The 24,763-nt window shown below is 37.2% G+C and overlaps 1 protein-coding gene across 10 annotated transcripts in view; it reads right to left on the minus strand.

Moving 5' to 3' along the window:
- LOC131683320 (PDF receptor) overlaps nt 1-24,763 on the minus strand; it is a 688,155-nt gene that overhangs the window by 105,410 nt on the left and 557,982 nt on the right. For all 10 annotated transcript variants that reach the window (XM_058965190.1, XM_058965194.1, XM_058965191.1 and 7 more), the window contains one exon: nt 21,881-22,101. In XM_058965190.1, coding sequence (XP_058821173.1) covers nt 21,881-22,101 — 221 coding nt within the window. The remainder of the gene's footprint in view (nt 1-21,880; nt 22,102-24,763) is intronic.

A 24,763-nucleotide genomic window follows, 5' to 3' on the forward strand; every position in this document is an offset into this window, starting at 1 on the left:
CGTTGCACCTTTCATTTGGGACTAAGTTTGTAAAAATCGGTTCATCCATCTCTGAGAAAAGTGAGTGAGATTGTGTTCGCGTACACACACACAGACGCACATACACACACACACATACATACACACACACACATACATACACACACAGACATTTGCCGAACTCGACGAACTGAATCGAATGGTATATGTCACTCGGCCCTCCGGGCCTCCGTTAAAAAGTCGGTTTTCAGAGCAATTGCAATACCTTTCTATTGAGAAAGGCAAAAAGGTGCGAAATCGGCAGTCCCAAAAAGTCGATTTTTATAAAAAAAAATTTTTTCGAGATAACATAAAATCTCGACGTTTCATGCATTTTAAAGATGTTTGGCATCAAAAATACGAATTCGATTTCTGAAATTTCATGGGGTCCCCCCTTTGGAAAAAATTTGAGTTCCGGCTTATATGGGAATTTCATATGTGACCGGACGATTTAGTCTATATTTCCGGACCCATCTAAGCGATCCGTACGAAACATCTGTGGGGAGAATATAGCTATCATTTGGGACTAAGTTTGTGAAAATCGGCCCAACCATTTCAGGGAAACTGATGTGAGTTCGTAAATTTTGAAAGATGGCCGCTTTTCCCGGGCACTTCCGGAACCGTCTATGGTGGTCAATGTAGTCAACGAAAGTTTGTTTGGCCGTCGGTGACCTAGAACTGCGAAGTTAAGTTATTTGAGAGACATTTTAGCGAAATTTTTACCTTTTTTGCTTCCATCGGGGTATTGGTTTGAATCACAATTTGCTATGTGATCGCACGCCACAACCCGTAATTCCGGAACCGGAAGTCGGTTGGGGATAAAATTTAATAGCCATTTACGGGGAAGCAACATCTTTCATTTGAGACTAAGTTTGGTTGATTCGGTCTAGCCACCTCCGAGAAACCGATGTGACTGTTAGTCTGAATTTGGATACTTCCGCCGGGGCTTCCGGAACCGATGATGGTGGCCAATGTGACCAAAGAGACTTTGAATGGCTGTTAATGACCTAGTACTACAAATCGAAGCAGTTGTGGTCACATTTTGGAAAAATTTTCACCATTATACATTCATTGCAGAATTTCTTAAAATCGACATTTTCTGCGTGATCGTACTCATCACCCTGTAATTCCGGAACCGGAAGTCGGATCCATTAGAAATTCAATAGCAGCCTATGGGAACGTTGCACCTTTCATTTGGGACTAAGTTTGTAAAAATCGGTTCATCCATCTCTGAGAAAAGTGAGTGAGATTGTGTTCGCGTACACACACAGACGCACATACACACACACATACATACACACACATACATACACACACAGACATTTGCCGAACTCGACGAACTGAATCGAATGGTATATGTCACTCGGCCCTCCGGGCCTCCGTTAAAAAGTCGGTTTTCAGAGCAATTGCAATACCTTTCTATTGAGAAAGGCAAAAAGGTGCGAAATCGGCAAAGTCCCAAAAAGTCGATTTTTATAAAAAAAAATTTTCGAGATAACATAAAATCTCGACGTTTCATGCATTTTAAAGATGTTTGGCATCAAAAATACGAATTCGATTTCTGAAATTTCATGAGGTCCCCCCTTTGAAAAAAAATTTGAGTTCCGGCTTATATGGGAATTTCATATGTGACCGGACGGTTTAGTCTATATTTCCGGAACCATATAAGCGATCCGTACGAAATTTTATAGACATCTATGGGGATATTATAGCTATCATTTGGGACTAAGTTTGTGAAAATTGGCCCAACCATTTCCGGGAAACTGATGTGAGTTCGTAAATTTTGAAAGATGGCCGCTTTTCCCGGGCACTTCCGGAACCGTCTATGGTGGTTAATGTAGTCAACGAAAGTTTGGTTGGCCGTCGGTGACCTAGAACAGCAAATTTAAGTTGTTTGAGAGACATTTTAGCGAAATTTTTACCTTTTTTGCTTTCATCGGAGTATCGGTTTGAATCACAATTTGCTATGTGATCGCACGCCACAACCTGTAACTCCGGAACCGGAAGTCGGATCGGGATGAAATTAAATAGCCATTTACGGGGACGCAATACCTTTCATTTGAGGCCAAGTTTAGTCGAATCGGTCTAGCCATCTCCGAGAAACCGATGTGACTGTTATTCTGAATTTAGATACTTCCGCCGGGGCTTCCGGAACCGAGGATGGTGGCCAATGTGGCCAAATAGACTTTGAATGGATGTTAGTGACCTAATACTACAAATCGAAGCAGTTGTGGTCATATTTTGGAAAATTTTTCACCTTTATACATTCATTGCAGAATTTATTAAAATCGACATTTTCTGCGTGTTCGTACTTATCACCCTGTAATTCCAGAACCGGAAGTCGGATCCATTAGAAATTCAATAGCAGCCTATGGGAACGTTGCACCTTTCATTTGGGACTAAGTTTGTAAAAATCGGTTCATCCATCTCTGAGAAAAGTGAGTGAGATTGTGTTCGCGTACACACACACACAGACGCACATACACACACACACATACATACACACACACACATACATACACACACAGACATTTGCCGAACTCGACGAACTGAATCGAATGGTATATGTCACTCGGCCCTCCGGGCCTCCGTTAAAAAGTCGGTTTTCAGAGCAATTGCAATACCTTTCTATTGAGAAAGGCAAAAAGGTGCGAAATCGGCAAAGTCCCAAAAAGTCGATTTTTATAAAAAAAAAATTTTTCGAGATAACATAAAATCTCGACGTTTCATGCATTTTAAAGATGTTTGGCATCAAAAATACGAATTCGATTTCTGAAATTTCATGGGGTCCCCCCTTTGGAAAAAATTTGAGTTCCGGCTTATATGGGAATTTCATATGTGACCGGACGATTTAGTCTATATTTCCGGACCCATCTAAGCGATCCGTACGAAACATCTGTGGGGAGAATATAGCTATCATTTGGGACTAAGTTTGTGAAAATCGGCCCAACCATTTCAGGGAAACTGATGTGAGTTCGTAAATTTTGAAAGATGGCCGCTTTTCCCGGGCACTTCCGGAACCGTCTATGGTGGTCAATGTAGTCAACGAAAGTTTGTTTGGCCGTCGGTGACCTAGAACTGCGAAGTTAAGTTATTTGAGAGACATTTTAGCGAAATTTTTACCTTTTTTGCTTCCATCGGGGTATTGGTTTGAATCACAATTTGCTATGTGATCGCACGCCACAACCCGTAATTCCGGAACCGGAAGTCGGTTGGGGATAAAATTTAATAGCCATTTACGGGGAAGCAACATCTTTCATTTGAGACTAAGTTTGGTTGATTCGGTCTAGCCACCTCCGAGAAACCGATGTGACTGTTAGTCTGAATTTGGATACTTCCGCCGGGGCTTCCGGAACCGATGATGGTGGCCAATGTGACCAAAGAGACTTTGAATGGCTGTTAATGACCTAGTACTACAAATCGAAGCAGTTGTGGTCACATTTTGGAAAAATTTTCACCATTATACATTCATTGCAGAATTTCTTAAAATCGACATTTTCTGCGTGATCGTACTCATCACCCTGTAATTCCGGAACCGGAAGTCGGATCCATTAGAAATTCAATAGCAGCCTATGGGAACGTTGCACCTTTCATTTGGGACTAAGTTTGTAAAAATCGGTTCATCCATCTCTGAGAAAAGTGAGTGAGATTGTGTTCGCGTACACACACAGACGCACATACACACACACACATACATACACACACATACATACACACACAGACATTTGCCGAACTCGACGAACTGAATCGAATGGTATATGTCACTCGGCCCTCCGGGCCTCCGTTAAAAAGTCGGTTTTCAGAGCAATTGCAATACCTTTCTATTGAGAAAGGCAAAAAGGTGCGAAATCGGCAAAGTCCCAAAAAGTCGATTTTTATAAAAAAAAATTTTCGAGATAACATAAAATCTCGACGTTTCATGCATTTTAAAGATGTTTGGCATCAAAAATACGAATTCGATTTCTGAAATTTCATGAGGTCCCCCCTTTGAAAAAAAATTTGAGTTCCGGCTTATATGGGAATTTCATATGTGACCGGACGGTTTAGTCTATATTTCCGGAACCATATAAGCGATCCGTACGAAATTTTATAGACATCTATGGGGATATTATAGCTATCATTTGGGACTAAGTTTGTGAAAATTGGCCCAACCATTTCCGGGAAACTGATGTGAGTTCGTAAATTTTGAAAGATGGCCGCTTTTCCCGGGCACTTCCGGAACCGTCTATGGTGGTTAATGTAGTCAACGAAAGTTTGGTTGGCCGTCGGTGACCTAGAACAGCAAATTTAAGTTGTTTGAGAGACATTTTAGCGAAATTTTTACCTTTTTTGCTTTCATCGGAGTATCGGTTTGAATCACAATTTGCTATGTGATCGCACGCCACAACCTGTAACTCCGGAACCGGAACGCGGATCGGGATGAAATTAAATAGCCATTTACGGGGACGCAATACCTTTCATTTGAGGCCAAGTTTAGTCGAATCGGTCTAGCCATCTCCGAGAAACCGATGTGACTGTTATTCTGAATTTAGATACTTCCGCCGGGGCTTCCGGAACCGAGGATGGTGGCCAATGTGGCCAAATAGACTTTGAATGGATGTTAGTGACCTAATACTACAAATCGAAGCAGTTGTGGTCATATTTTGGAAAATTTTTCACCTTTATACATTCATTGCAGAATTTATTAAAATCGACATTTTCTGCGTGTTCGTACTTATCACCCTGTAATTCCAGAACCGGAAGTCGGATCCATTAGAAATTCGATAGCAGCCTATGGGAACGTTGTACCTTTCATTCGAGACTAAGTTTGTCAAAATCGGTTCAGCCATCTCTGAGAAAAATGAGTGACATTTTTGGTCACATACACACACACATACACACACACATACATACATACACACATACATACACACACACACAGACATTTGCCGAACTCGACGAACTGAATCGAATGGTATATGTCACTCGGCCCTCCGGGCCTCCGTTTGAGACTAAGTTTGGTTGATTCGGTCTAGCCACCTCCGAGAAACCGATGTGACTGTTAGTCTGAATTTGGATACTTCCGCCGGGGCTTCCGGAACCGATGATGGTGGCCAATGTGACCAAAGAGTCTTTGAATGGCTGTTAATGACCTAGTACTACAAATCGAAGCAGTTGTGGTCACATTTTGGAAAAATTTTCACCATTATACATTCATTGCAGAATTTCTTAAAATCGACATTTTCTGCGTGATCGTACTCATCACCCTGTAATTCCGGAACCGGAAGTCGGATCCATTAGAAATTCAATAGCAGCCTATGGGAACGTTGCACCTTTCATTTGGGACTAAGTTTGTAAAAATCGGTTCATCCATCTCTGAGAAAAGTGAGTGAGATTGTGTTCGCGTACACACACAGACGCACATACACACACACATACATACACACACAGACATTTGCCGAACTCGACGAACTGAATCGAATGGTATATGTCACTCGGCCCTCCGGGCCTCCGTTAAAAAGTCGGTTTTCAGAGCAATTGCAATACCTTTCTATTGAGAAAGGCAAAAAGGTGCGAAATCGGCAAAGTCCCAAAAAGTCGATTTTTATAAAAAAAATTTTTCGAGATAACATAAAATCTCGACGTTTCATGCATTTTAAAGATGTTTGGCATCAAAAATACGAATTCGATTTCTGAAATTTCATGAGGTCCCCCCTTTGAAAAAAAATTTGAGTTCCGGCTTATATGGGAATTTCATATGTGACCGGACGGTTTAGTCTATATTTCCGGAACCATATAAGCGATCCGTACGAAATTTTATAGACATCTATGGGGATATTATAGCTATCATTTGGGACTAAGTTTGTGAAAATTGGCCCAACCATTTCCGGGAAACTGATGTGAGTTCGTAAATTTTGAAAGATGGCCGCTTTTCCCGGGCACTTCCGGAACCGTCTATGGTGGTTAATGTAGTCAACGAAAGTTTGGTTGGCCGTCGGTGACCTAGAACAGCAAATTTAAGTTGTTTGAGAGACATTTTAGCGAAATTTTTACCTTTTTTGCTTTCATCGGAGTATCGGTTTGAATCACAATTTGCTGTGATCGCACGCCACAACCTGTAACTCCGGAACCGGAAGTCGGATCGGGATGAAATTAAATAGCCATTTACGGGGACGCAATACCTTTCATTTGAGGCCAAGTTTAGTCGAATCGATCTAGCCATCTCCGAGAAACCGATGTGACTGTTATTCTGAATTTAGATACTTCCGCCGGGGCTTCCGGAACCGAGGATGGTGGCCAATGTGGCCAAATAGACTTTGAATGGATGTTAGTGACCTAATACTACAAATCGAAGCAGTTGTGGTCATATTTTGGAAAATTTTTCACCTTTATACATTCATTGCAGAATTTATTAAAATCGACATTTTCTGCGTGTTCGTACTTATCACCCTGTAATTCCAGAACCGGAAGTCGGATCCATTAGAAATTCGATAGCAGCCTATGGGAACGTTGTACCTTTCATTCGAGACTAAGTTTGTCAAAATCGGTTCAGCCATCTCTGAGAAAAATGAGTGACATTTTTGGTCACATACACACACACATACACACACACATACATACATACACACATACATACACACACACACAGACATTTGCCGAACTCGACGAACTGAATCGAATGGTATATGTCACTCGGCCCTCCGGGCCTCCGTTAAAAAGTCGGTTTTCAGAGCAATTGCAATACCTTTCTATTGAGAAAGGCAAAAAGGTAATTTAGCTTGTTTATCTAATCTTCGGCCTATTAGCTTGCTCAGCACGATATCTAAAGTTTTTGAAAAACTTATTAAAGAACAAATTTCTTCTTTCATTAACGAAATGAACTTCCTACATCCCTTTCAATCCGGCTTCAGAAAATTCCACAGCACTGAAACCGCACTGATGAAAGTGCACGATGATATTTCGCAAGTGATTGATAAACGTGGAATAGATATTCTTCTGTTACTTGACTTTGCCAAAGCGTTTGACCGTGTGTCACATAGTAAGTTTTTATCGAAGCTAGTATCGTCTTTTCAATTTTCTCATTTTGCGGCGAATTTGATGAAGTCATATCTGTGTGATCGAAGTCAGGCAGTTTTCTTCGATGGGATTATGTCTTCCTTTCAGCACATTGGGTCAGGAGTTCCACAAGGGTCTGTACTTGGACCTATTTTGTTTTCACTTTTTATAAATGACTTACCTCTAGTATTGGATTTTTGCTCGATACATTTATTTGCAGATGATGTTCAGATTTATTTTTGCGCAAATAAAACATATAGTATACATTGTATAGCAAGAAAAATTAACCATGATTTAAGAAAAATTCTTTTGTGGTCCCAGCGAAACCTGCTCTTCGTTAACCCCACGAAAACTAAAGCGAAGTTACTAAGCAAATCTACCATTCTTCCGACTCCACCTCAACTTTACATAGACAATGCATTAATCCAATTTGTGAATCGCACTGTGAATCTTGGTGTTATATTCACGTCTAATTTGAGCTGGGATGACCAAGTAAATGCGCAATGTGGAAAGATATACGGTACTCTGAAGCGTTTGAATCTAGTTACTAAACATTTTGAAATTACCACTAAAATTAAACTTTTCAAATCACTTGTTTTACCACATTTCATCTATGGAGACTTCATATACTCAAATGCGTCTGCAGCATCCATGAATAAGTTGAGAGTTGCTTTAAACACGTGTGTTCGTTATGTCTACAACCTCTCCAGCTATTCCCGAGTTTCTCATCTGCAAAAATCTCTCATAGGTTGTTCATTTGCTAACTTTTATGCTTATCGGTCCAGTTCGATCCTGTACCGACTTATCAGTTCCAAAAAACCTGAATATTTACATTGCAAACTAAGGCCGTTACTTAACCCACGTACACTTAATTATCAGTTACCTCAGCACACTACTGCTTATTACAACCAATCCATGTTTGTTAGGGGTATCTCTGTTTATAACAACTTGCCATACTTTTTAAAATCCATTACCTCATTGAGAAACTTTAAGCGAGAGCTGCTTTGTTATTTCAACGGCATGAATTAGAGTGCGATATTAGAGAACAATTAGAATTAGATTAATTTAGAATTAGATTTAGTACCTTTTCATATTATTTTCAAATTAAAGCACAGAATTCCACCAAGATGTAACATTTGAAAAGACTTTAGTCTTACGTTACATAATGTCAGTGAAATAAATAAATAAATAAATAAGGTTACACAGAGAATGCGTAAAATTCGCAAACGAAAAAAGCAGTTTTTTTCCACACCGTATGTCAGATCTTCATAAAAATCAATCAGCAGTACTGTAACAACATTCTACACACGCTGATTGATTTTTATGAAGATCTGACATACGATGTGGAAAAAAACTGCTTTTTTCGTTTGCGAATTTTGCGCATTCTCCGTGCAACCTTAACGGAAGGACGACGATTCATCATACTCTTCCATAGGTGTCGCGCAGTTGGTGGTTTGGAAGGGTATAAGGTCAAGGACAGGGATGTAATGCACCTCAGAGCAAATAAAGAGAACCTCTTCATTCCGATATGTGTTGCTCCCATACGTGCATTCTACTCCTTGGCTGCAAACATCAAAGAGTAGAAATAAAGAGGCTCTTTAGTGTGAATCTTGGTCCCACGCGCACGGAAGCAGAGAAGCAAAAAAACATTTTAGAAACGTTATTCCCATCAAACTTTATCTGAATTGTAGTTTGATTCGCCTTCCTACCTACTTTCCAGTGAGGTGAGGCACAAAAATGGTGGCTATTCAAGGTGACTCTTTGAACGAGATTGTGCAGCTCTTGGTGAACAGATCTTTCTCTTTTTCGTTTTCAAGTTTCTCTTTGTGCGGTCGTTCTGCACATCGCAGTGTTTTTGTGTGGCTCTATTTTTCATCGGTGCATTTCGCTCTTTGTGGCACATTGTGTGAGCAAATAACAAACCTGGTCTAGAATTCACTCCAAGCAAGCGATGCGACCTGTAAAGAATATTTTATTATGTAGTTGTTTAGTTAGTCTTCGAGTACACAATCACTCGAAAAAGAAAATATCTTGTTTAGTTTTTGGTTCTTTTTAAACTCTGAGCAGCCGGCTACCAAGTGTATCCTATGTTTCCTAAACACAAGCAATTTGAACTCCACACAGCCGACCGTGGGAGTATTGCCTAGAAAAGCTAATCTTATCTGCGTAATGGGCCGGATCACTATCTATTATAACGGTATTTGGACGGAATTCGCTACTTCTTCTCTGCGATATATTTATTTGGTTGAAAACTACCGAGTGATAACACGTTATACAGACAAAGGGTTATGATAGCGCGAGATGTTATAAATCAAGGTATGTATTTCCTATTTTACGTATCGGATGATTTGTAAAATACACGTATACGAGCGATAATAACGACCATTGAAGAAAAATACAAAGAATTGTTAACCTGATACACGGGCTGGTTAGCAATAACGGAACTTGGAATTAGATTCATAAAAACAGACGCGGCGAATTTTCAATACGTACCGTAAACCGGGGTGACATTGATCACTTTTCGAAGTAATCATTACATATTTTTGGACGTAACACATTTTTTCAAGTTTAATATTTTTGAACCATGTACTGATGTATGGAGAACAAGATTGGATGGTTTTACCTAAAATTGTCCGCTTACAGCTATTTTTTTCAAAAATTATTTCAAGTTGAAGTCCGTTTTCGTGTTCCGGGGTGACTTTGATAACCTGCATGTTCACCCACATTAAGTTATTGATGTCAATGTTTTTCATTCAAATGTTTGCTTAAACTAATTCAGGAAAGATACTCATTGTTAAATAGATGTTAATTGGTATTATACAAAGTATTTCAATGTACTTAAAATTCGAGTAACCAAAATTCGTATAATTTGTGTCCAACTAGAATAAAAGATTCTGAAAACCTTTAAAACTGCTAAAATTATTCTATTTCAGTGCTTTATCAATGTACAAAAAGTTTCATCCATTTTAACACGTTGGAATATTGAACAATAAAAAAAATGTTGTGAATTTTAGATTAAAATAATTTAAAATAATTGCCAACTAGTTTTTCAAAAAAAAATTATTTAAAATAAACAATCTCTTAAAACTAAATTTGGCATATCCCAATCTAAAGGAAAATAAAAACTCGCTTGTAATTTATTACTTTTGCTCAAATTTGAGATTTATTTGTTTTATAAAAAATAGACACTTTACGAAGCTTCGTAAAAATAAGGTAAAGTCAAATTTCGGTTTTTTGAAGTTTTTGTACCCCAAAACCGAACAATATACTCAAAAAGTATAACAAATCAGTATTTTATATGTTTAGAGTAAAAATCATTCTAAATTAAAATGATTCGGTCGACTATTCTGGTTTAATAAGCGATCTTCGAAAAAAGTTTCGAGTGATCAAAGTCACCCCGATGATCAAAGTCACCCCGGTTTACGGTATTGACCAGCGATTATCGATACTAGTCAGATTAAAGTCTTGTTGCGGCTGATTTCCGATCAGATACACATTTTTACGGTAGTGTTTCCTTGATTATATCTGTTCGCATCCTCTCATTCTGCTACTATCGCCGGTCTAAGGACCAAATGTCATCAATAGACTTAGACTCGCGTGGAGGCATGAGATAGGAGACTTGTGAGAACTTAAGAGATTAAGAAAACAAAGAAACGACATGCTCTGTCCTGAATTCGAACTCAGCTATAAGCTTCTACAGCTGAATTAAAACTCCAAACGGAACATGGCGCCTCCTGGCCATTCCAATCCCTTTAGTGAAAACTATGTTATCTCACCGTTTGACGATCCAGATGAAACAACAGTCCGCCAGCCAAGAAAAACCACAGTACAGTAAAGAACGAAAATCTACGAACCAGACAGCCGGGCCAATAACAAGATCCAGGAACAACTCGCCAGCAGTTAATACGAATTCGAAACGAGGAAGACCGCAGAAACAACACACCCCGTTCAGCAAACCCACGATAACTTTAACCGGATAACTTGAGCTCACCACCAACGAAACTATAGGTTATTCAGACGATGAAATTGAGATTACCGAGAGGCCTCCTAGCCAACCTCTTCGATAATTCTCATTTTCATCGACGTTTGGATACCAATGACAACCGACGCACGAATACTGACCACGAGATAGGTCGGTTTGGAAGAGTGGAAAGTGTAGTACTCCTTGCAACGCAAGCACAGCAGGACGAAGAAACTATGCGGGCCGTCATACCCCAACCCGTTGATGGTGCATTCACCTCTGTAGCCGATAAGGACACCGATATCACCACCCCAACTAGAAAATCAGCAAATCAGAGCAACCCGATCGTTATCTACGAGCAAACGAGCAGAGCTACACAAAGTCTATCCCCAGTGCCGACTGCAGTCGGTTTTCGTGAGCATAGTAGTGTAGTTTGTACGACAGCGGTTGGCACTGTGGGGTCGGACCACTCAGGTCAGTTTCAGGTTTGCCAACCCAATCACAGGTCGTCGCTGTTGTGCTATCTTATGACAAACGCCATTTTGGGGTAAACTGAGTTAAATATGCCATATTGTTGGTCTAAAAAATCTCTACAAAATGGCGATTTCGGAATTTTGACATACTACTTGGTTACTGAGATATAGCGAGAAACGTGCTGAGAAATTCTATGATATTTGCTTAAAATGGCTGTGTCTGGGCATTGGCGTAAGTTATCTTGATGGATTAGATGTTTTTCTATGTAAAAATGTCTGAGAAACACAATAGCAAAATCATTTTCAAAATAAAAATACACGAAATGTGAGAAAAAATAATTTTAGTTTTAAACTTGAAATATAGCATATTTGGCAACACTGTATCCAAAAATTATTATTTTTTCTAGTTTCCCTGACTCATTTGCTTTAAAATGCATCTCACCGATTGTTTATAGACCAAATAAAGCCAAAGATATAAATAAAAGTTAATAATTGACGATTTTTTTCTATGGAAAATTTTCCAAGCACGATTATGACACGCCATACAAATTTTGTCATCAATACACACCTATGACACGTATGAGTGCGACTTTTGTTTACATGTTTAGCAAAAACTCGTAATATAGTCAACCGATCTTCATAATATTTGAGAGATTAATACAGAATAGACAGAAGCATCAATTGTATTATCTGAATTGTTTCTACTATTTACCAATTGCAAGATATTCAATCTCAAACTTTAAAAATCGTTTTTCTCGAAATGTGCAAAATGGCGCTTGTCATAAGATAGCACAACAGCGACGAGGTACTGCTGCGCCTAACGTTTTTTTAGATATGATTGACAATATTTTTCATATGGATTCGTGGCACCACTCGCCGCCCTCACCCGGAGAAGGCCCATCGACAAGATCATGGCCAAAGAAGCAACCAAAGAAAACTACACAAAGTCATTCCCCAGTGCCGGTTGCTGTCGGTAGTTCTGCAAATAATAGTGTAGTGTAGGCTGGCACTGTTGGGCTAGACGTCCCACAGGTCAGCCCCATTCCAGCTCGCGTACGAACGGATTCTGTTGCGGTTTCTCTCGTTACAGATGTGAACAAGAGGCATCGAACAAGTAACCGGTTTGAGGAAGAAGAGAAAAAAGTAGCTTCTCCACTTCATCAGGAAGGGATCGACTGGGGGAAGAAGGCTGTTTCTACCACTCAGATATACAGCCTCCGCAATTCTCCTCCTGGCTTTCCGCCGTTGAAGATACATCGCGACCAATAGCACCACGCCGGATATCATCTGATTCCACATCATCAAATATGACACGAACGACTACGGATGGTTGTGATAATAGATGTTTCGCATTGCAATGGAACATTTGCGGACTTCGGACGAATGCGAATGAGATCAAACAACTTCTTGCACATTACGAGCCCTGTGTAATCGCCCTACAAGAAACAAAAGTGATTGAGCGCATTGCTACAGCAATCCACGATGATATACCGTTTGAACGCATTGAGCTCAATATTGGTCTACAGCTTGTTACTGTACGAATCCACAAACCGTTCCAAGCAACAGGAGTATCGATCTACATACCACCCAGCGATCAACAATGCCAGAAAGCGCTGAACGACGTCCTAGAAGGCATAATAGGTCCTGTTATGCTTCTGGGAGACTTCAACGCCCATCATCCTGCATGGGGATTACAAACAACGAATGCACTTGGTCGCTTCATCGCATAGAAAACGCTATTGTGTATAAACGGTTCTGTGCAAAAGTACATGAAAGGTTCGAATTACGCCAACCTTGTTCCAATTCGGACCACCCATTTCTTATCGACTTTTTCAAAAGAATTTTTTTTCTATTTTGGCCTAAGTTATTTTTATTTGATTTTTACTAAATTTCGAATTGTCAAATAAAGATCGCTTTGATATATAAAACATTGTAGAAAAGGAACCATCCAAAGTAGGTGCTCAGGCCAAATTATAATAAGTAATGAGCTATAACGTCGCAATTTATCAATTGATTTGCGAAAACACATGTTTTTTTCTGAAAGATCGATCGACTGCGTATACTTTCTTCTCAAACGGTTTTTCACGATCGCGTATTAGATCGTATATATGGCAAAAGGTCCGAATTAGACCAACCCATATTCTATTATTCACATACCGATTAAACGAAAACTGTTGGTAGTCTCGCCCAAAACAAGATATGAAATAAAAGATATTATCTGGCAGATCCAAAATCATGATAATGTACTTCATTTAATAACCTGTTGTGGCCAAAAAAGTCTTGTTTTTCGACTTAGAGGTTTTTCAAAAAACGCGCACCAAAACAACATTCGCCCCTAGCACACGCACATGAAAACTAAGAATCGCAAAATTTGATATATACGCTTTTCATAATATAACCATAGATGAGAAACACCTAGAGGTCCGAATTGGCCAGCGGACCGAATCGGGCCACTTCTCCCTATTATAAAAAATCCACAAATGTTAACTTTGTAGAATATTTTCAAACGCTAGGATGTTTATAGAAACAGTTAGAGCTGTTTCTTTGATTAAAAATGTCATGTTGCTTAGCCAGTCTTCTTAAAAGTTGCAAAAATATGCAGATGAAATAGTGTTATCTTGAAAGTACTATCAATCGACTAAAAATTTTTGAAAGAATGTCGCCCCCTGCAGTGTTCAAACCAAAGTCAACCCTACCCACCTACTTTGCAAACCATCGGGAATACACGACTCGAACTGTCTGGACATTATTGTCCCGGTCCTGCTCGTGCGAAAATCGACCAAAGACTGACGCAAACGAACCAGAGATGCAAGGTACTTTTTTCAAATGTCTGCAATAATAATTTTAAAAGTCTGGGAAGAACAAAATATGTCTGGAAAGCTAGGGTAACCAAAAGCCTTTACATTCAAAAAACTGTAAATATCTGCAACCAAACTAAAAAATCTGCAAATATCTGCAACGAAACTAAAAAATCTGCAAATATCTACGTCATCGAAAAAATCTGCAGTTTAAATTAAAAGTCTGCGAATTTGCAGATTTGTCTGCAAATCTGGCATCTCTGAACGAACACGCGGTACCTGTATAAATAGTCTCCCGTAACTTTTGTTTTTTTTTATTTAAGTGACTGAAATAATTCCATTCGTCACGCTGCCTCCCCCATCTGATTGGGTTGCTTATGTTCTCCCTACTGACGGCTTTGCCCAGAATAGATTGACTGATGTATGGGAGTTTTCACGTTTTCCGATATCTATTCATTTTTGCTTGTTTTTCAATAGTGTGCTATTGAAATACAAAGCAATATAGCAATAAAACACAATTTCAGTTAATTCCGAATTGTTAATAAATGGTAATAACCAGACGGAAATCCGTTCATAAATAGCAAAGTTAGACAACTACAACTACAACTTTACTGAAGATTCAAACTATCTATCTCCTTTCAGTAAAAAGTTGTATTTCAAAAATGCCTTTAAACTTCTTTTTTGAACAAGGTCGTCTACTTCTGAAACTCCGTTTTAATAGTTCCTAAAACTTCTTTGAAGTCACCAAAACTCAAAACCTTATGGTTTAGCTGCAACATAATTTAAGGCACGAAAATGCACATTTTGACCTCTGTGCAATGTTAGCTTTAAAACAGACAAAAAAGTATATACTTCAAAACATTTTTTGAGTAAAGGAAATCAGATCACCAAATTTTTGTCGCCGAAAGTCAGCAATATTTGTACTGAATTTTCCTCAGCTGAAAGGTTCAGCAATCCAAACTGCCACAAGTTGAGCATTTTGAATTTATCCTATTTGACAGATTCATGTTGCTGAAAATCAGCAATTGAAATTGTCAAATTGACAGCCCGCTTACCGCATTCTGAGTATTTCGGGTTAGATTAATGTGAAACTGGAAATTGCGCTGCCAGTTGGACAATGTCAATTGCTGAATTTTCTGCCAAGTAATTCTGTCAAGTGGGATATATTCAATATACTGAACTTTGGATCTTGGATTGTTGATCCTTTCAGCTGATGATAATTTGGCAAAATTTTACTGAAATTGTCGACTAAATTTTGCTGTGATAGAATAAGACCTATTCTTGACGTTAGCAGAAAAAACATGGTTTCGAGAAAAACGCCATTTTGAACCCTCAATTTTGAATTTAAAAAAAAAAACCTTTTGTAATTATCGATAAACATCGAATAAAAGAATAAACGCAGAAGTTAGTCTGAATCTAGGAGAAGGCCCTCTTAAGGGGAGGTAAGGGTTTCAGCGTGAAAAAAAAATACTTTTATTGTGATTTTTTTAGAACTTTGGGTGAAGTGAATTGATAAAAATTTTTGTACATTATAGTATAGCATCTAAATAACATTCTGTTATTTTCTATGCAAAAATATCGATAAACGACTCGGTGACGAAGTTTTTTGTAGAACCTACTTAACTACTTAACCGATTTCTTTCAAACTTTGCATACACATTCTATATAAAAAATACCTAACCCCTACGTTGAATGTTTGAGATAATTTTTCAATTGTCAAGTAGTTTTCGAATGGCAGGTAACACCGCATATCATGTTTTTTCAAGAGACGATCTACAAAAAAAGTTTTGATCAATTCGCTTCAGGCAAAGTTCTAAAAAAATCGCAAAAAATGTGTTTTTTCGCGCTGAAACTCTTAAATCCCCTGCCCCTCCTTAAAATCATAATATTATTAATGTTTTAGCTCAAACTTTACTTGAAACGCACTAAAACCACTTTCCAACAAACAAACGGAGAAGACAAGAAAAAACATAAATTTTAGTGAAATTATAAGAAAATTGTTATAGCCTTTCATATATAGATATGGAGCCTACGTATCTTCAATAACTTAACTTAGGTCATATATTTAAACATTCAAAAACTCTGTCTACAACACTAAACCTCTAACATCGCGGTATTATTTATGGAGCGAAAATTTAAAATAGTTTCCATAAAAATAACTCGCAGATAAAACCAATACATTTTGCTGAACACGTGACTAGAAAGATTACATACTTAAAACGCTAGAGATTTTGTCTTATTAATATCGGTTTATTACCCTATGTGTACTGTGAAAGAAATTAAGGAAAAAATACATTTAATTCAATAACCTCAAAACTCGCTATTCATACTATTTTTTGAAATGAAAATAGCACAACTTCAACTAAATGTAGCAGTTTTGTTTTCGGAAAAATCTGATTAGTTCCGGGCGTTTTGTCCTTAAAACCGTCTATTTCATTTTACCTTATTTGGTTGTTTTACTCAATGAAAATGTATTTTCAAATCGTTTACTAGTGGAGTAAAAATTTTTGAAGTGCCCCCCCCCATTTTTCACAAAGTGGTGAATTTTGCAAAACATGTTTTTATTTTATTGTTCAGGTACCCTTAAATATCTTTGTGAAATCATCGCGGTATTATTTATGGAGCGAAAATTTAAACTAGTTCCCATAAAAATAACTCGCAGATAAAACCAATACATTTTGCTGAACACTAGAAAGATTACATACTTAAAGCGCTAGAGATTTTGTCTTATTAATATCGGTTTATTACCCTATGTGTACTGTGAAAGAAATTAACGAAAAAATACATTTAATTCAATAACCTCTAAACTCGCTATTCATACTATTTTTTGAAATGAAAATAGCACAACTTCAACTAAATGTAGCAGTTTTGTTTTCGGAAAAATCCGATTAGTTCCGGGAGTTTTGTCCTTAAAACCGTCTATTTCAATTTACCTTATTTGGTTATTTTACTCAATGAAAATGTATTTTCAAATCGTTTACTAGTGGAGTAAAAAATTTTGATGTTCCCCCCCCCATTTTTCACAAAGTGGTGAATTTTGCAAAACATGTTTTTATTTTATTTTTCAGGTACCCCTAAACATCTTCGTGAAATATTTTGTCGTTATTCGAAATATTTATAATAGTTTTAGTCAATTGAAAATTTATACACCTTTTCGAATTGCACCAAACTTCACTGGTGGTTTAACAAACGTTTAGTCTTGAAAATGTCGAAAAAAGGTTTAACAAATGTTAACTATTTCTACTATTTTTTATACAACTTTTAAAAAATGCTGTTTTAAATGGTTTCTTCACGCGATATTCATACCGTTGAAAAATGTTGCATATATTATCAGCTTTGAAATCCAGGAAAAAAAAATTTGAGCAAACATAAGGTTTTTAAAATATTTGATTTTTTGTGTTACCCGGCATGCGAAAAACAACGCGCGAGCGAAACAGTTGCTGGTCGCCACGGCACGCTTGGACCAACCTTGCACTAGCGAACCAGCCGTACTTTCCGCGACATATTTAGACAAGTATAAAATTTGGCAATGATGAGTTTCGGTTGACAAATGGCGTGTGACGGACTCAATCAATCAGTTTTAGGAGACCAGGTGGTGCGATTATACTTGATACACAAATACTGTTTATTACTTCATCGTTTTCGTTTGTTGAAATAAGTTATGGTTCTGTGGTTGATAGGTCACCCGGAAGAGTTCTGTAATTCTTTGCAAAAAACATAATCAATGTGCGAGGGAAACTCTTTCCGTTGATACGCACAAATTAAAATAAATAAAATTTGGATTGCAATTATGCAATCGAATTGATGTTTACATATGCGAAAGAAATGGTTTTACTCCACGTAAACAAGAACAAATCTTCAATGAAGCGACAAATAAACTATCGCGTATAGAGCTAGTTTGTACTAATTATACATTATACATTATACATTATACATTATACATTATACATTATACATTATACATTATACATTATACATTATACATTATACATTATACATTATACATTATACATTATACATTATACATTATACATTATACATTATACATTATACATTATACATTATACATTATACATTATACATTATACATTATACATTATACATTATACATTATACATTATACATTATACATTATACATTATACATTATACATTATACATTATACATTATACATTATACATTATACATTATACATTATACATTATACATTATACATTATACATTATACATTATACATTATACATTATACATTATACATTATACATTATACATTATACATTATACATTATACATTATACATTATACATTATACATTATACATTATACATTATACATTATACATTATACATTATACATTATACATTATACATTATACATTATACATTATACATTATACATTATACATTATACATTATACATTATACATTATACATTATACATTATACATTATACATTATACATTATACATTATACATTATACATTATACATTATACATTATACATTATACATTATACATTATACATTATACATTATACATTATACATTATACATTATACATTATACATTATACATTATACATTATACATTATACATTATACATTATACATTATACATTATACATTATACATTATACATTATACATTATACATTATACATTATACATTATACATTATACATTATACATTATACATTATACATTATACATTATACATTATACATTATACATTATACATTATACTGTTTGTACAATTATAATAAAATTACAATGGTTTGATTGGACAAAGAGTTATTTCAAATATATTGATTCTCTATTTTGCACTTTGAAATTCACGCTTCTCGACAAAAAAAACTTGTCCTGGAAATGCAATAACAATTGATGAAGATAAATTAGATGGTAAATTTTCGGATGACACAGGATATGTTACAAATGTTGTTTTCAAAAATATGTAATGAATAAACTATTATATTAAAAGCACTGGGTATTATCGATAAGACTATCGCAACGAAATTTATTCTCTAACTTTGCATTTGATGTAGTCAGAGTCGTGGCGAGCTCCCACCGACTCACTCATGCGATGTTGGTCCAAGCGTGCCGTGGCGACCAGCGACTGTTTCTCTCGCGCGTTGTTTTTCGCATGCCGGGTAACACAAAAAATCAAATACATATTTTAAAAACCTTATGTTTGCTCAAAATTTTTTTTCCTGGATTTCAAAGCTGATAATATATGCAACATTTTACAACTTAAACGGTATGAATATCGCGTGAAGAAAACATTTAAAACAGCATTTTTTGAAAAATTGTTTAAAAAATAGTAGAAATAGTTAACATTTGTTAAACCTTTTTTCGACATTTTCAAGACTAAACATTTGTTAAACGACCAGTGAAGTTTGGTGCAATTCGAAAATAAACTTTGGCTGTAAAAATATTATAATAAGAAGGTGTATAAATTTACAATTAACTAAAACTATTAGAAATATTTCGAATAACGACAAAATATTTCATGAAAATGTTTAGGGGTACCTAAATAATAAAATTAAAACATGTTTTGCAAAATTCATGACATTGTCAAAAAGGGGGGGGGGCACTTCAGAACTTTTTAGTCTGACTGCTACACACCGAAAGAAATATGTTTGAGCCGAATCAGTTTTGTAAAATAGCATAATCTTGGGAATTACATGCGTGCGTCGTTGACAAAATAATTAATCATACAGTCCATGCATTTTTTGAAAAAGTCCTAGAAATGAAATGAATTGATTTCATACCAGGTGGAATGTGGAAAGTTATGGTTAGGATACTATGTCAGCTAAATCACATAAATACGTATGACATATTCCGCGAGCTTGTGAACTAGAAGGGAATTCTTGTAGGGGAGCCCGGGGCTAGTTGGCGGTTGGGGTTAGTTGGCGGAATCCCTTTTTCTCTGTTTCTATTAGACATATAGCGCTGCCTCTTCTTGTGTACCTCAAGCTATGTGAAACCCGTTATCCAATGTGTTTTTGTTGCAAAATGATTAGTTTGGTGGAAGTTGTGGGTGATATTGTGTTTTCGAACATACTAAGTAAATTTTCAAAATTTTAAATACTTTGCGTTATTTAGGGTGATTTTCAATCTATTTCCCGAATGATTATATTTTTCGATAGCGCGTGAAAGGAGCTTTCAGTATCCGTATAGATACTACATCTATCTACAAACAAAAGTTATTTTGTAAATAATTTTTAATAAAATATGCGGTTGGGGTAAGTTGGCGGTGCTGCACGCGGGGCAAGTTGGCAGTTGTTCTATTTACAGTGCAAAAAAGTCATCAAAAAATTTTATTTCTGGAATTCACTCCAAAGTAAGAAAATCTTTTTCTTGTGTATCTCGCCAATGTAGGAGACATTTATTCCGGCCAATCGCATGAAGAATTTCGAAAATTTGCTTTTGAATAGGAAGTACGCGTCAAAGTCAAAATGCTGGGATGTTGAAACTGCAATATTATAGCAAATGTTGGTTAATATACAGTTTTCTCGAAAAGACATTCAACACGTGTCTAAAGGACCCTTGAAGTAATTGCATCTTCATTTGATTGCTTAGATTTTGGCGTACCCTCACATACCGCCAACTTACCCCGGGGCTGGGGTAAGTTGGCGGGTTTTCCGCATCACATATTTTTGTCTCTAAAAATGGAGACAATGCACTTTTAAAAAAATCAGAGATGTTGCCAACAGTCTGCTCTTTCATGCCGCCTGTTCAATTTTGCAAGATCTAGCTACATCAAAGCGGTAAAAATTGAAAACTGAAAACACCGCCGACTAGCCCCGGTCTCCCCTTTTATGTTGGTATTACAAATCTTAAAACCTTGTCGAATCTGTCAACAGTTGTTACGGCATTTAATTAGCAAGGGACTGGAAGGTGAAGTATATTTTTCAATATTTAGAGCCATAGTACTCAAGGGAGAGCAAGGAGTTGAAGGGAGAAAGTTTTGAAAAGCGTAGAAGGATCATATATGCAAGCTTAGAGCTCACCGGCGACTTAACTTTTTGTCTGCTACCGTAGGAGTCAGGGTCTTTTGGCATTAGAAATGCGAAGCACCTGAGTCTACGGCATGTCCGGACAAGCGTAAAGTAACTTGTTACTTCATGCTGTCGGAACCGACTATTGTCGAATCTAATGTGGAATTTTGTTTACTATTCGCATCTATAATATTTTTTATGTGAGTTTGAAAAGGTTATAGCAGTTTTACGAGGTGAAGAGGCGTCAAATAGCTATAATGTCACGATACTAAATGTTTTTCAAGCATTTCTAACTCAATCTGCTTTTTCAAATTTTGATTAACCTCAGGACGTAAATGGTAGTAGATTTGTTTTTGACAAAGTACACGAAATTTATGTCGCCTACGAGTTTTGTGGTTATTGAATTATACGAGTTTTGTGGTTATTGAATTATATGTATCTCCTTCATTAATATAGTGACTTCCAATGTGTGTGCTTATTGGAAGATTGGATGTTTGAAATTGGAACTCATTAACTTACCGCAGAGAACTTTCTGGATTTTGATCCCAGAAAGAAAAGTGATAATGCTATAGAGATGACGTTCAATCGCATACATACTCACTTTTGTGGTCCTATGTACTGTGCAGTGGTTACAGCCCAAATAGCAGTCAATGCTATAGGACCGCCCCAGCCAAGCATGGCGTACAGCGTATGTGGGAAGCGACCCTGAAAAACTGTGACGGTGACGACATTATGTAAATACAAGCCCTCTATGAACATCCACATGAACATGCAAGTTCTTGCATACTCCAACAGAACGTATGAGGCTTCGCAGAGGTAAGGCTATTTGAAAAATGTAAAATAAATCGTTTAGTGACATATAATTATACTATAGGGGACACACATAATTTATTTAGTTGTGTATTTTGTCTTCGGCATATACCGTACAGATTACTTTACTGCAGTCGTGATTCGCTGCTTGGACACTTTTTAACTGGACCGCTTTTTAGTTGGACCTCCGGACTAAAAAGCATCTGAACGCCAAAATCTTATGTCAAATTAACTTGGACAATCTATCTAACAATCCTTTACACTACTAATGTCTTCTTTGGAGAGTTTTTGACATTTGTCAGTCGGTCCAAACTCCAACTAGCGAATCAAATTCGTTAGTTGGACAAAGGCTGTGGCCCAACCAACGAGTTACGACTGTATTGTCGATGTCAATTTAAAATTTTTTTAATTGCTAACTTATAACTAGATTTAGTTGTATTGAGGTCATAAACTGCAGCAGTTTCGTGGAATTTGCTACAATACCTGTCCACCGGATTGTTCTGGACATAAGCTGTACGGTGTCTAGGAGTCCACAGAGGCGGACGATTCCTTATAAAAGAGATTATAACTACTAGAGGGAGCGAAGCGCTACTGTCTCCATATATTCACAGACTGGCATATTGTATCCCATTACTTTGATATGTGTGTAGTGTGTCTGGGGCAATATGTGTTAAACTAATGGGCCTAGCATATGTAAGAGCAAGATAATAAACCATCAGTGTTAACAGTGGCATGCTTATAGTTATTCTCTTTTTTCCTTATACCACGAAAAGGAACAAACACATTAATCCTAGAAAGAATGTCGGGATAGTCAATATTGTTTGATAACGTAATTGTACATGAACATTTGTAGGAAAGTGCGGCGAGACTCTATCGTTGGCAAATCTAGCACCATGTATCTATTATTATACGGCGGACTCGTTCCAAGGCAGTGAAACGAAGTTTTTTGTCGAACATTCCCAAATCACGGATAGAATCCACCCTCTCGATGACACAGGCTTGAAGGATATATTCGCAACGCCAATTGCCAAGCGTCCGAAACTTATCACCTTACATTTATGGACATTGATCTGCATGCCGTTTAATAAGCACCCTTCCTCTATATTGTCTATATCGTCTTGAAGCACAGAAAAGTCGAGTCTTGAGGCAAATCCGTGCTGACACTCGTTAATTTTGTTGGAAGATGCAGCGCATATCGTATCATAGATAAACTATTTCTGAACTTTAGCTGGACAGTTCAATATCGAGATTCCTCTGTAATTTTCGATATTGTGTATGTTTCCAGCCTTATGGATGGGAACAATAGCAACTTCTTTCCATACACTTAGGAAAACTTTTTCCTAGATTGAGAGTTGGAAAATTATGCTTACTGGTGCAGAGAGAGCTCGGGCACAATGTTTTATAAACGCAGGTTGCTAGCAATCTGGACCAGGCCCTTTCAACGGATCAACGCTTGACAGAGTGCTGAATACATCAACATTTACGTGAGGACGAGGAAGGTTTATAGTATACGTTGGCAATGTTTGAAGGTACTGTTGCGATGTATCAGCGGCGGATCCAGGGGGTGGGTCCTAGGAGTCCGAACCCCACCCCCGGGGGGTATTACATATTACGTATTGTACAATGAACATTTAAAAATCGAAATTTTGGCCCCCTCCGAATTTTTTTTCTGGATCCGCTCCTGGTCATACAGAATACAATGAATGAAAATCGAACATTTTATCACAAAAACATGCACACTGCTCCAGTTTGCAGCAGCTGCCAACACCTGAGCACACAGTACAGTGGCGGATTTCCCTAAAAACTTGGCCAAAAGTCGAAAATGGTTTTGATTGACTTGCAAAGGTACAAAGGTACAGTTTTTAGGGGTACAGATTCAGATTTCCAAAATTCAAAATGGCCGACCATTTATATGAGCAAATTTTCACGAATGAAGATTTCTCGAAAAACATATGATTACGGTTTAAAAGCCAACTGTCAAAATTGTATATCCATTAGTTTCTTTTGGCTCTCGTTGTATCGTATGGATGTTTGAATGTCTTAGCTTGTCGAGCACCTACTACACTACGTCAGTCGTTTAATAGTTGGTCTCTTTCCCAAGCGGAAAGTTCTAGCTTGATGGCACAGGTAAATATATCTAGAAAAGGTTCTGATCCGATAAAAACGTTTGATGAACTACACCTGGCTAATTCGTCGGCAACTTCGTTACCAAAGATTGCTTGGTGGCCTGGCATCCAGTAGATCATGACTTGATTCCGAGTTACCATTTGTAAAGAAGGGATGAAGTCCCAAATAAGTTTGGGGATGACCTTGTTGTCAACAGTGCTGCTTGGATGTCTGAGAAGATTGCGATTTTTGCATGCCTGTAGTTTCGTTTCTTGTAGATCTCCGAGTAAGTATATACTATAAATTGGGATACCTCTGCCTGGAAAACTGTAGGCCATTATCCCATTGATATTGCTTTATAATTCTTGGTCCGTAGACTCTCGAGCCAGTCAACTCACGCATTTTAGAATTATCTTTATGGAATATTTTTCTTGTTTTAATCCACCTAATTGTGCAATAGTCCATTTCTCATTCCTGAACACTTGCAGAGTTAAAAATAATCAAAGCTCTTTTTTGACGGTTGAAAATGAATCCGATGTGACTCGTGGGGAAAAGAAAAAATGTTCAT

The sequence above is a fragment of the Topomyia yanbarensis genome, chromosome 2 (genome assembly GCF_030247195.1).
Source record: "Topomyia yanbarensis strain Yona2022 chromosome 2, ASM3024719v1, whole genome shotgun sequence".
Lineage (NCBI taxonomy): Eukaryota > Metazoa > Arthropoda > Insecta > Diptera > Culicidae > Topomyia > Topomyia yanbarensis.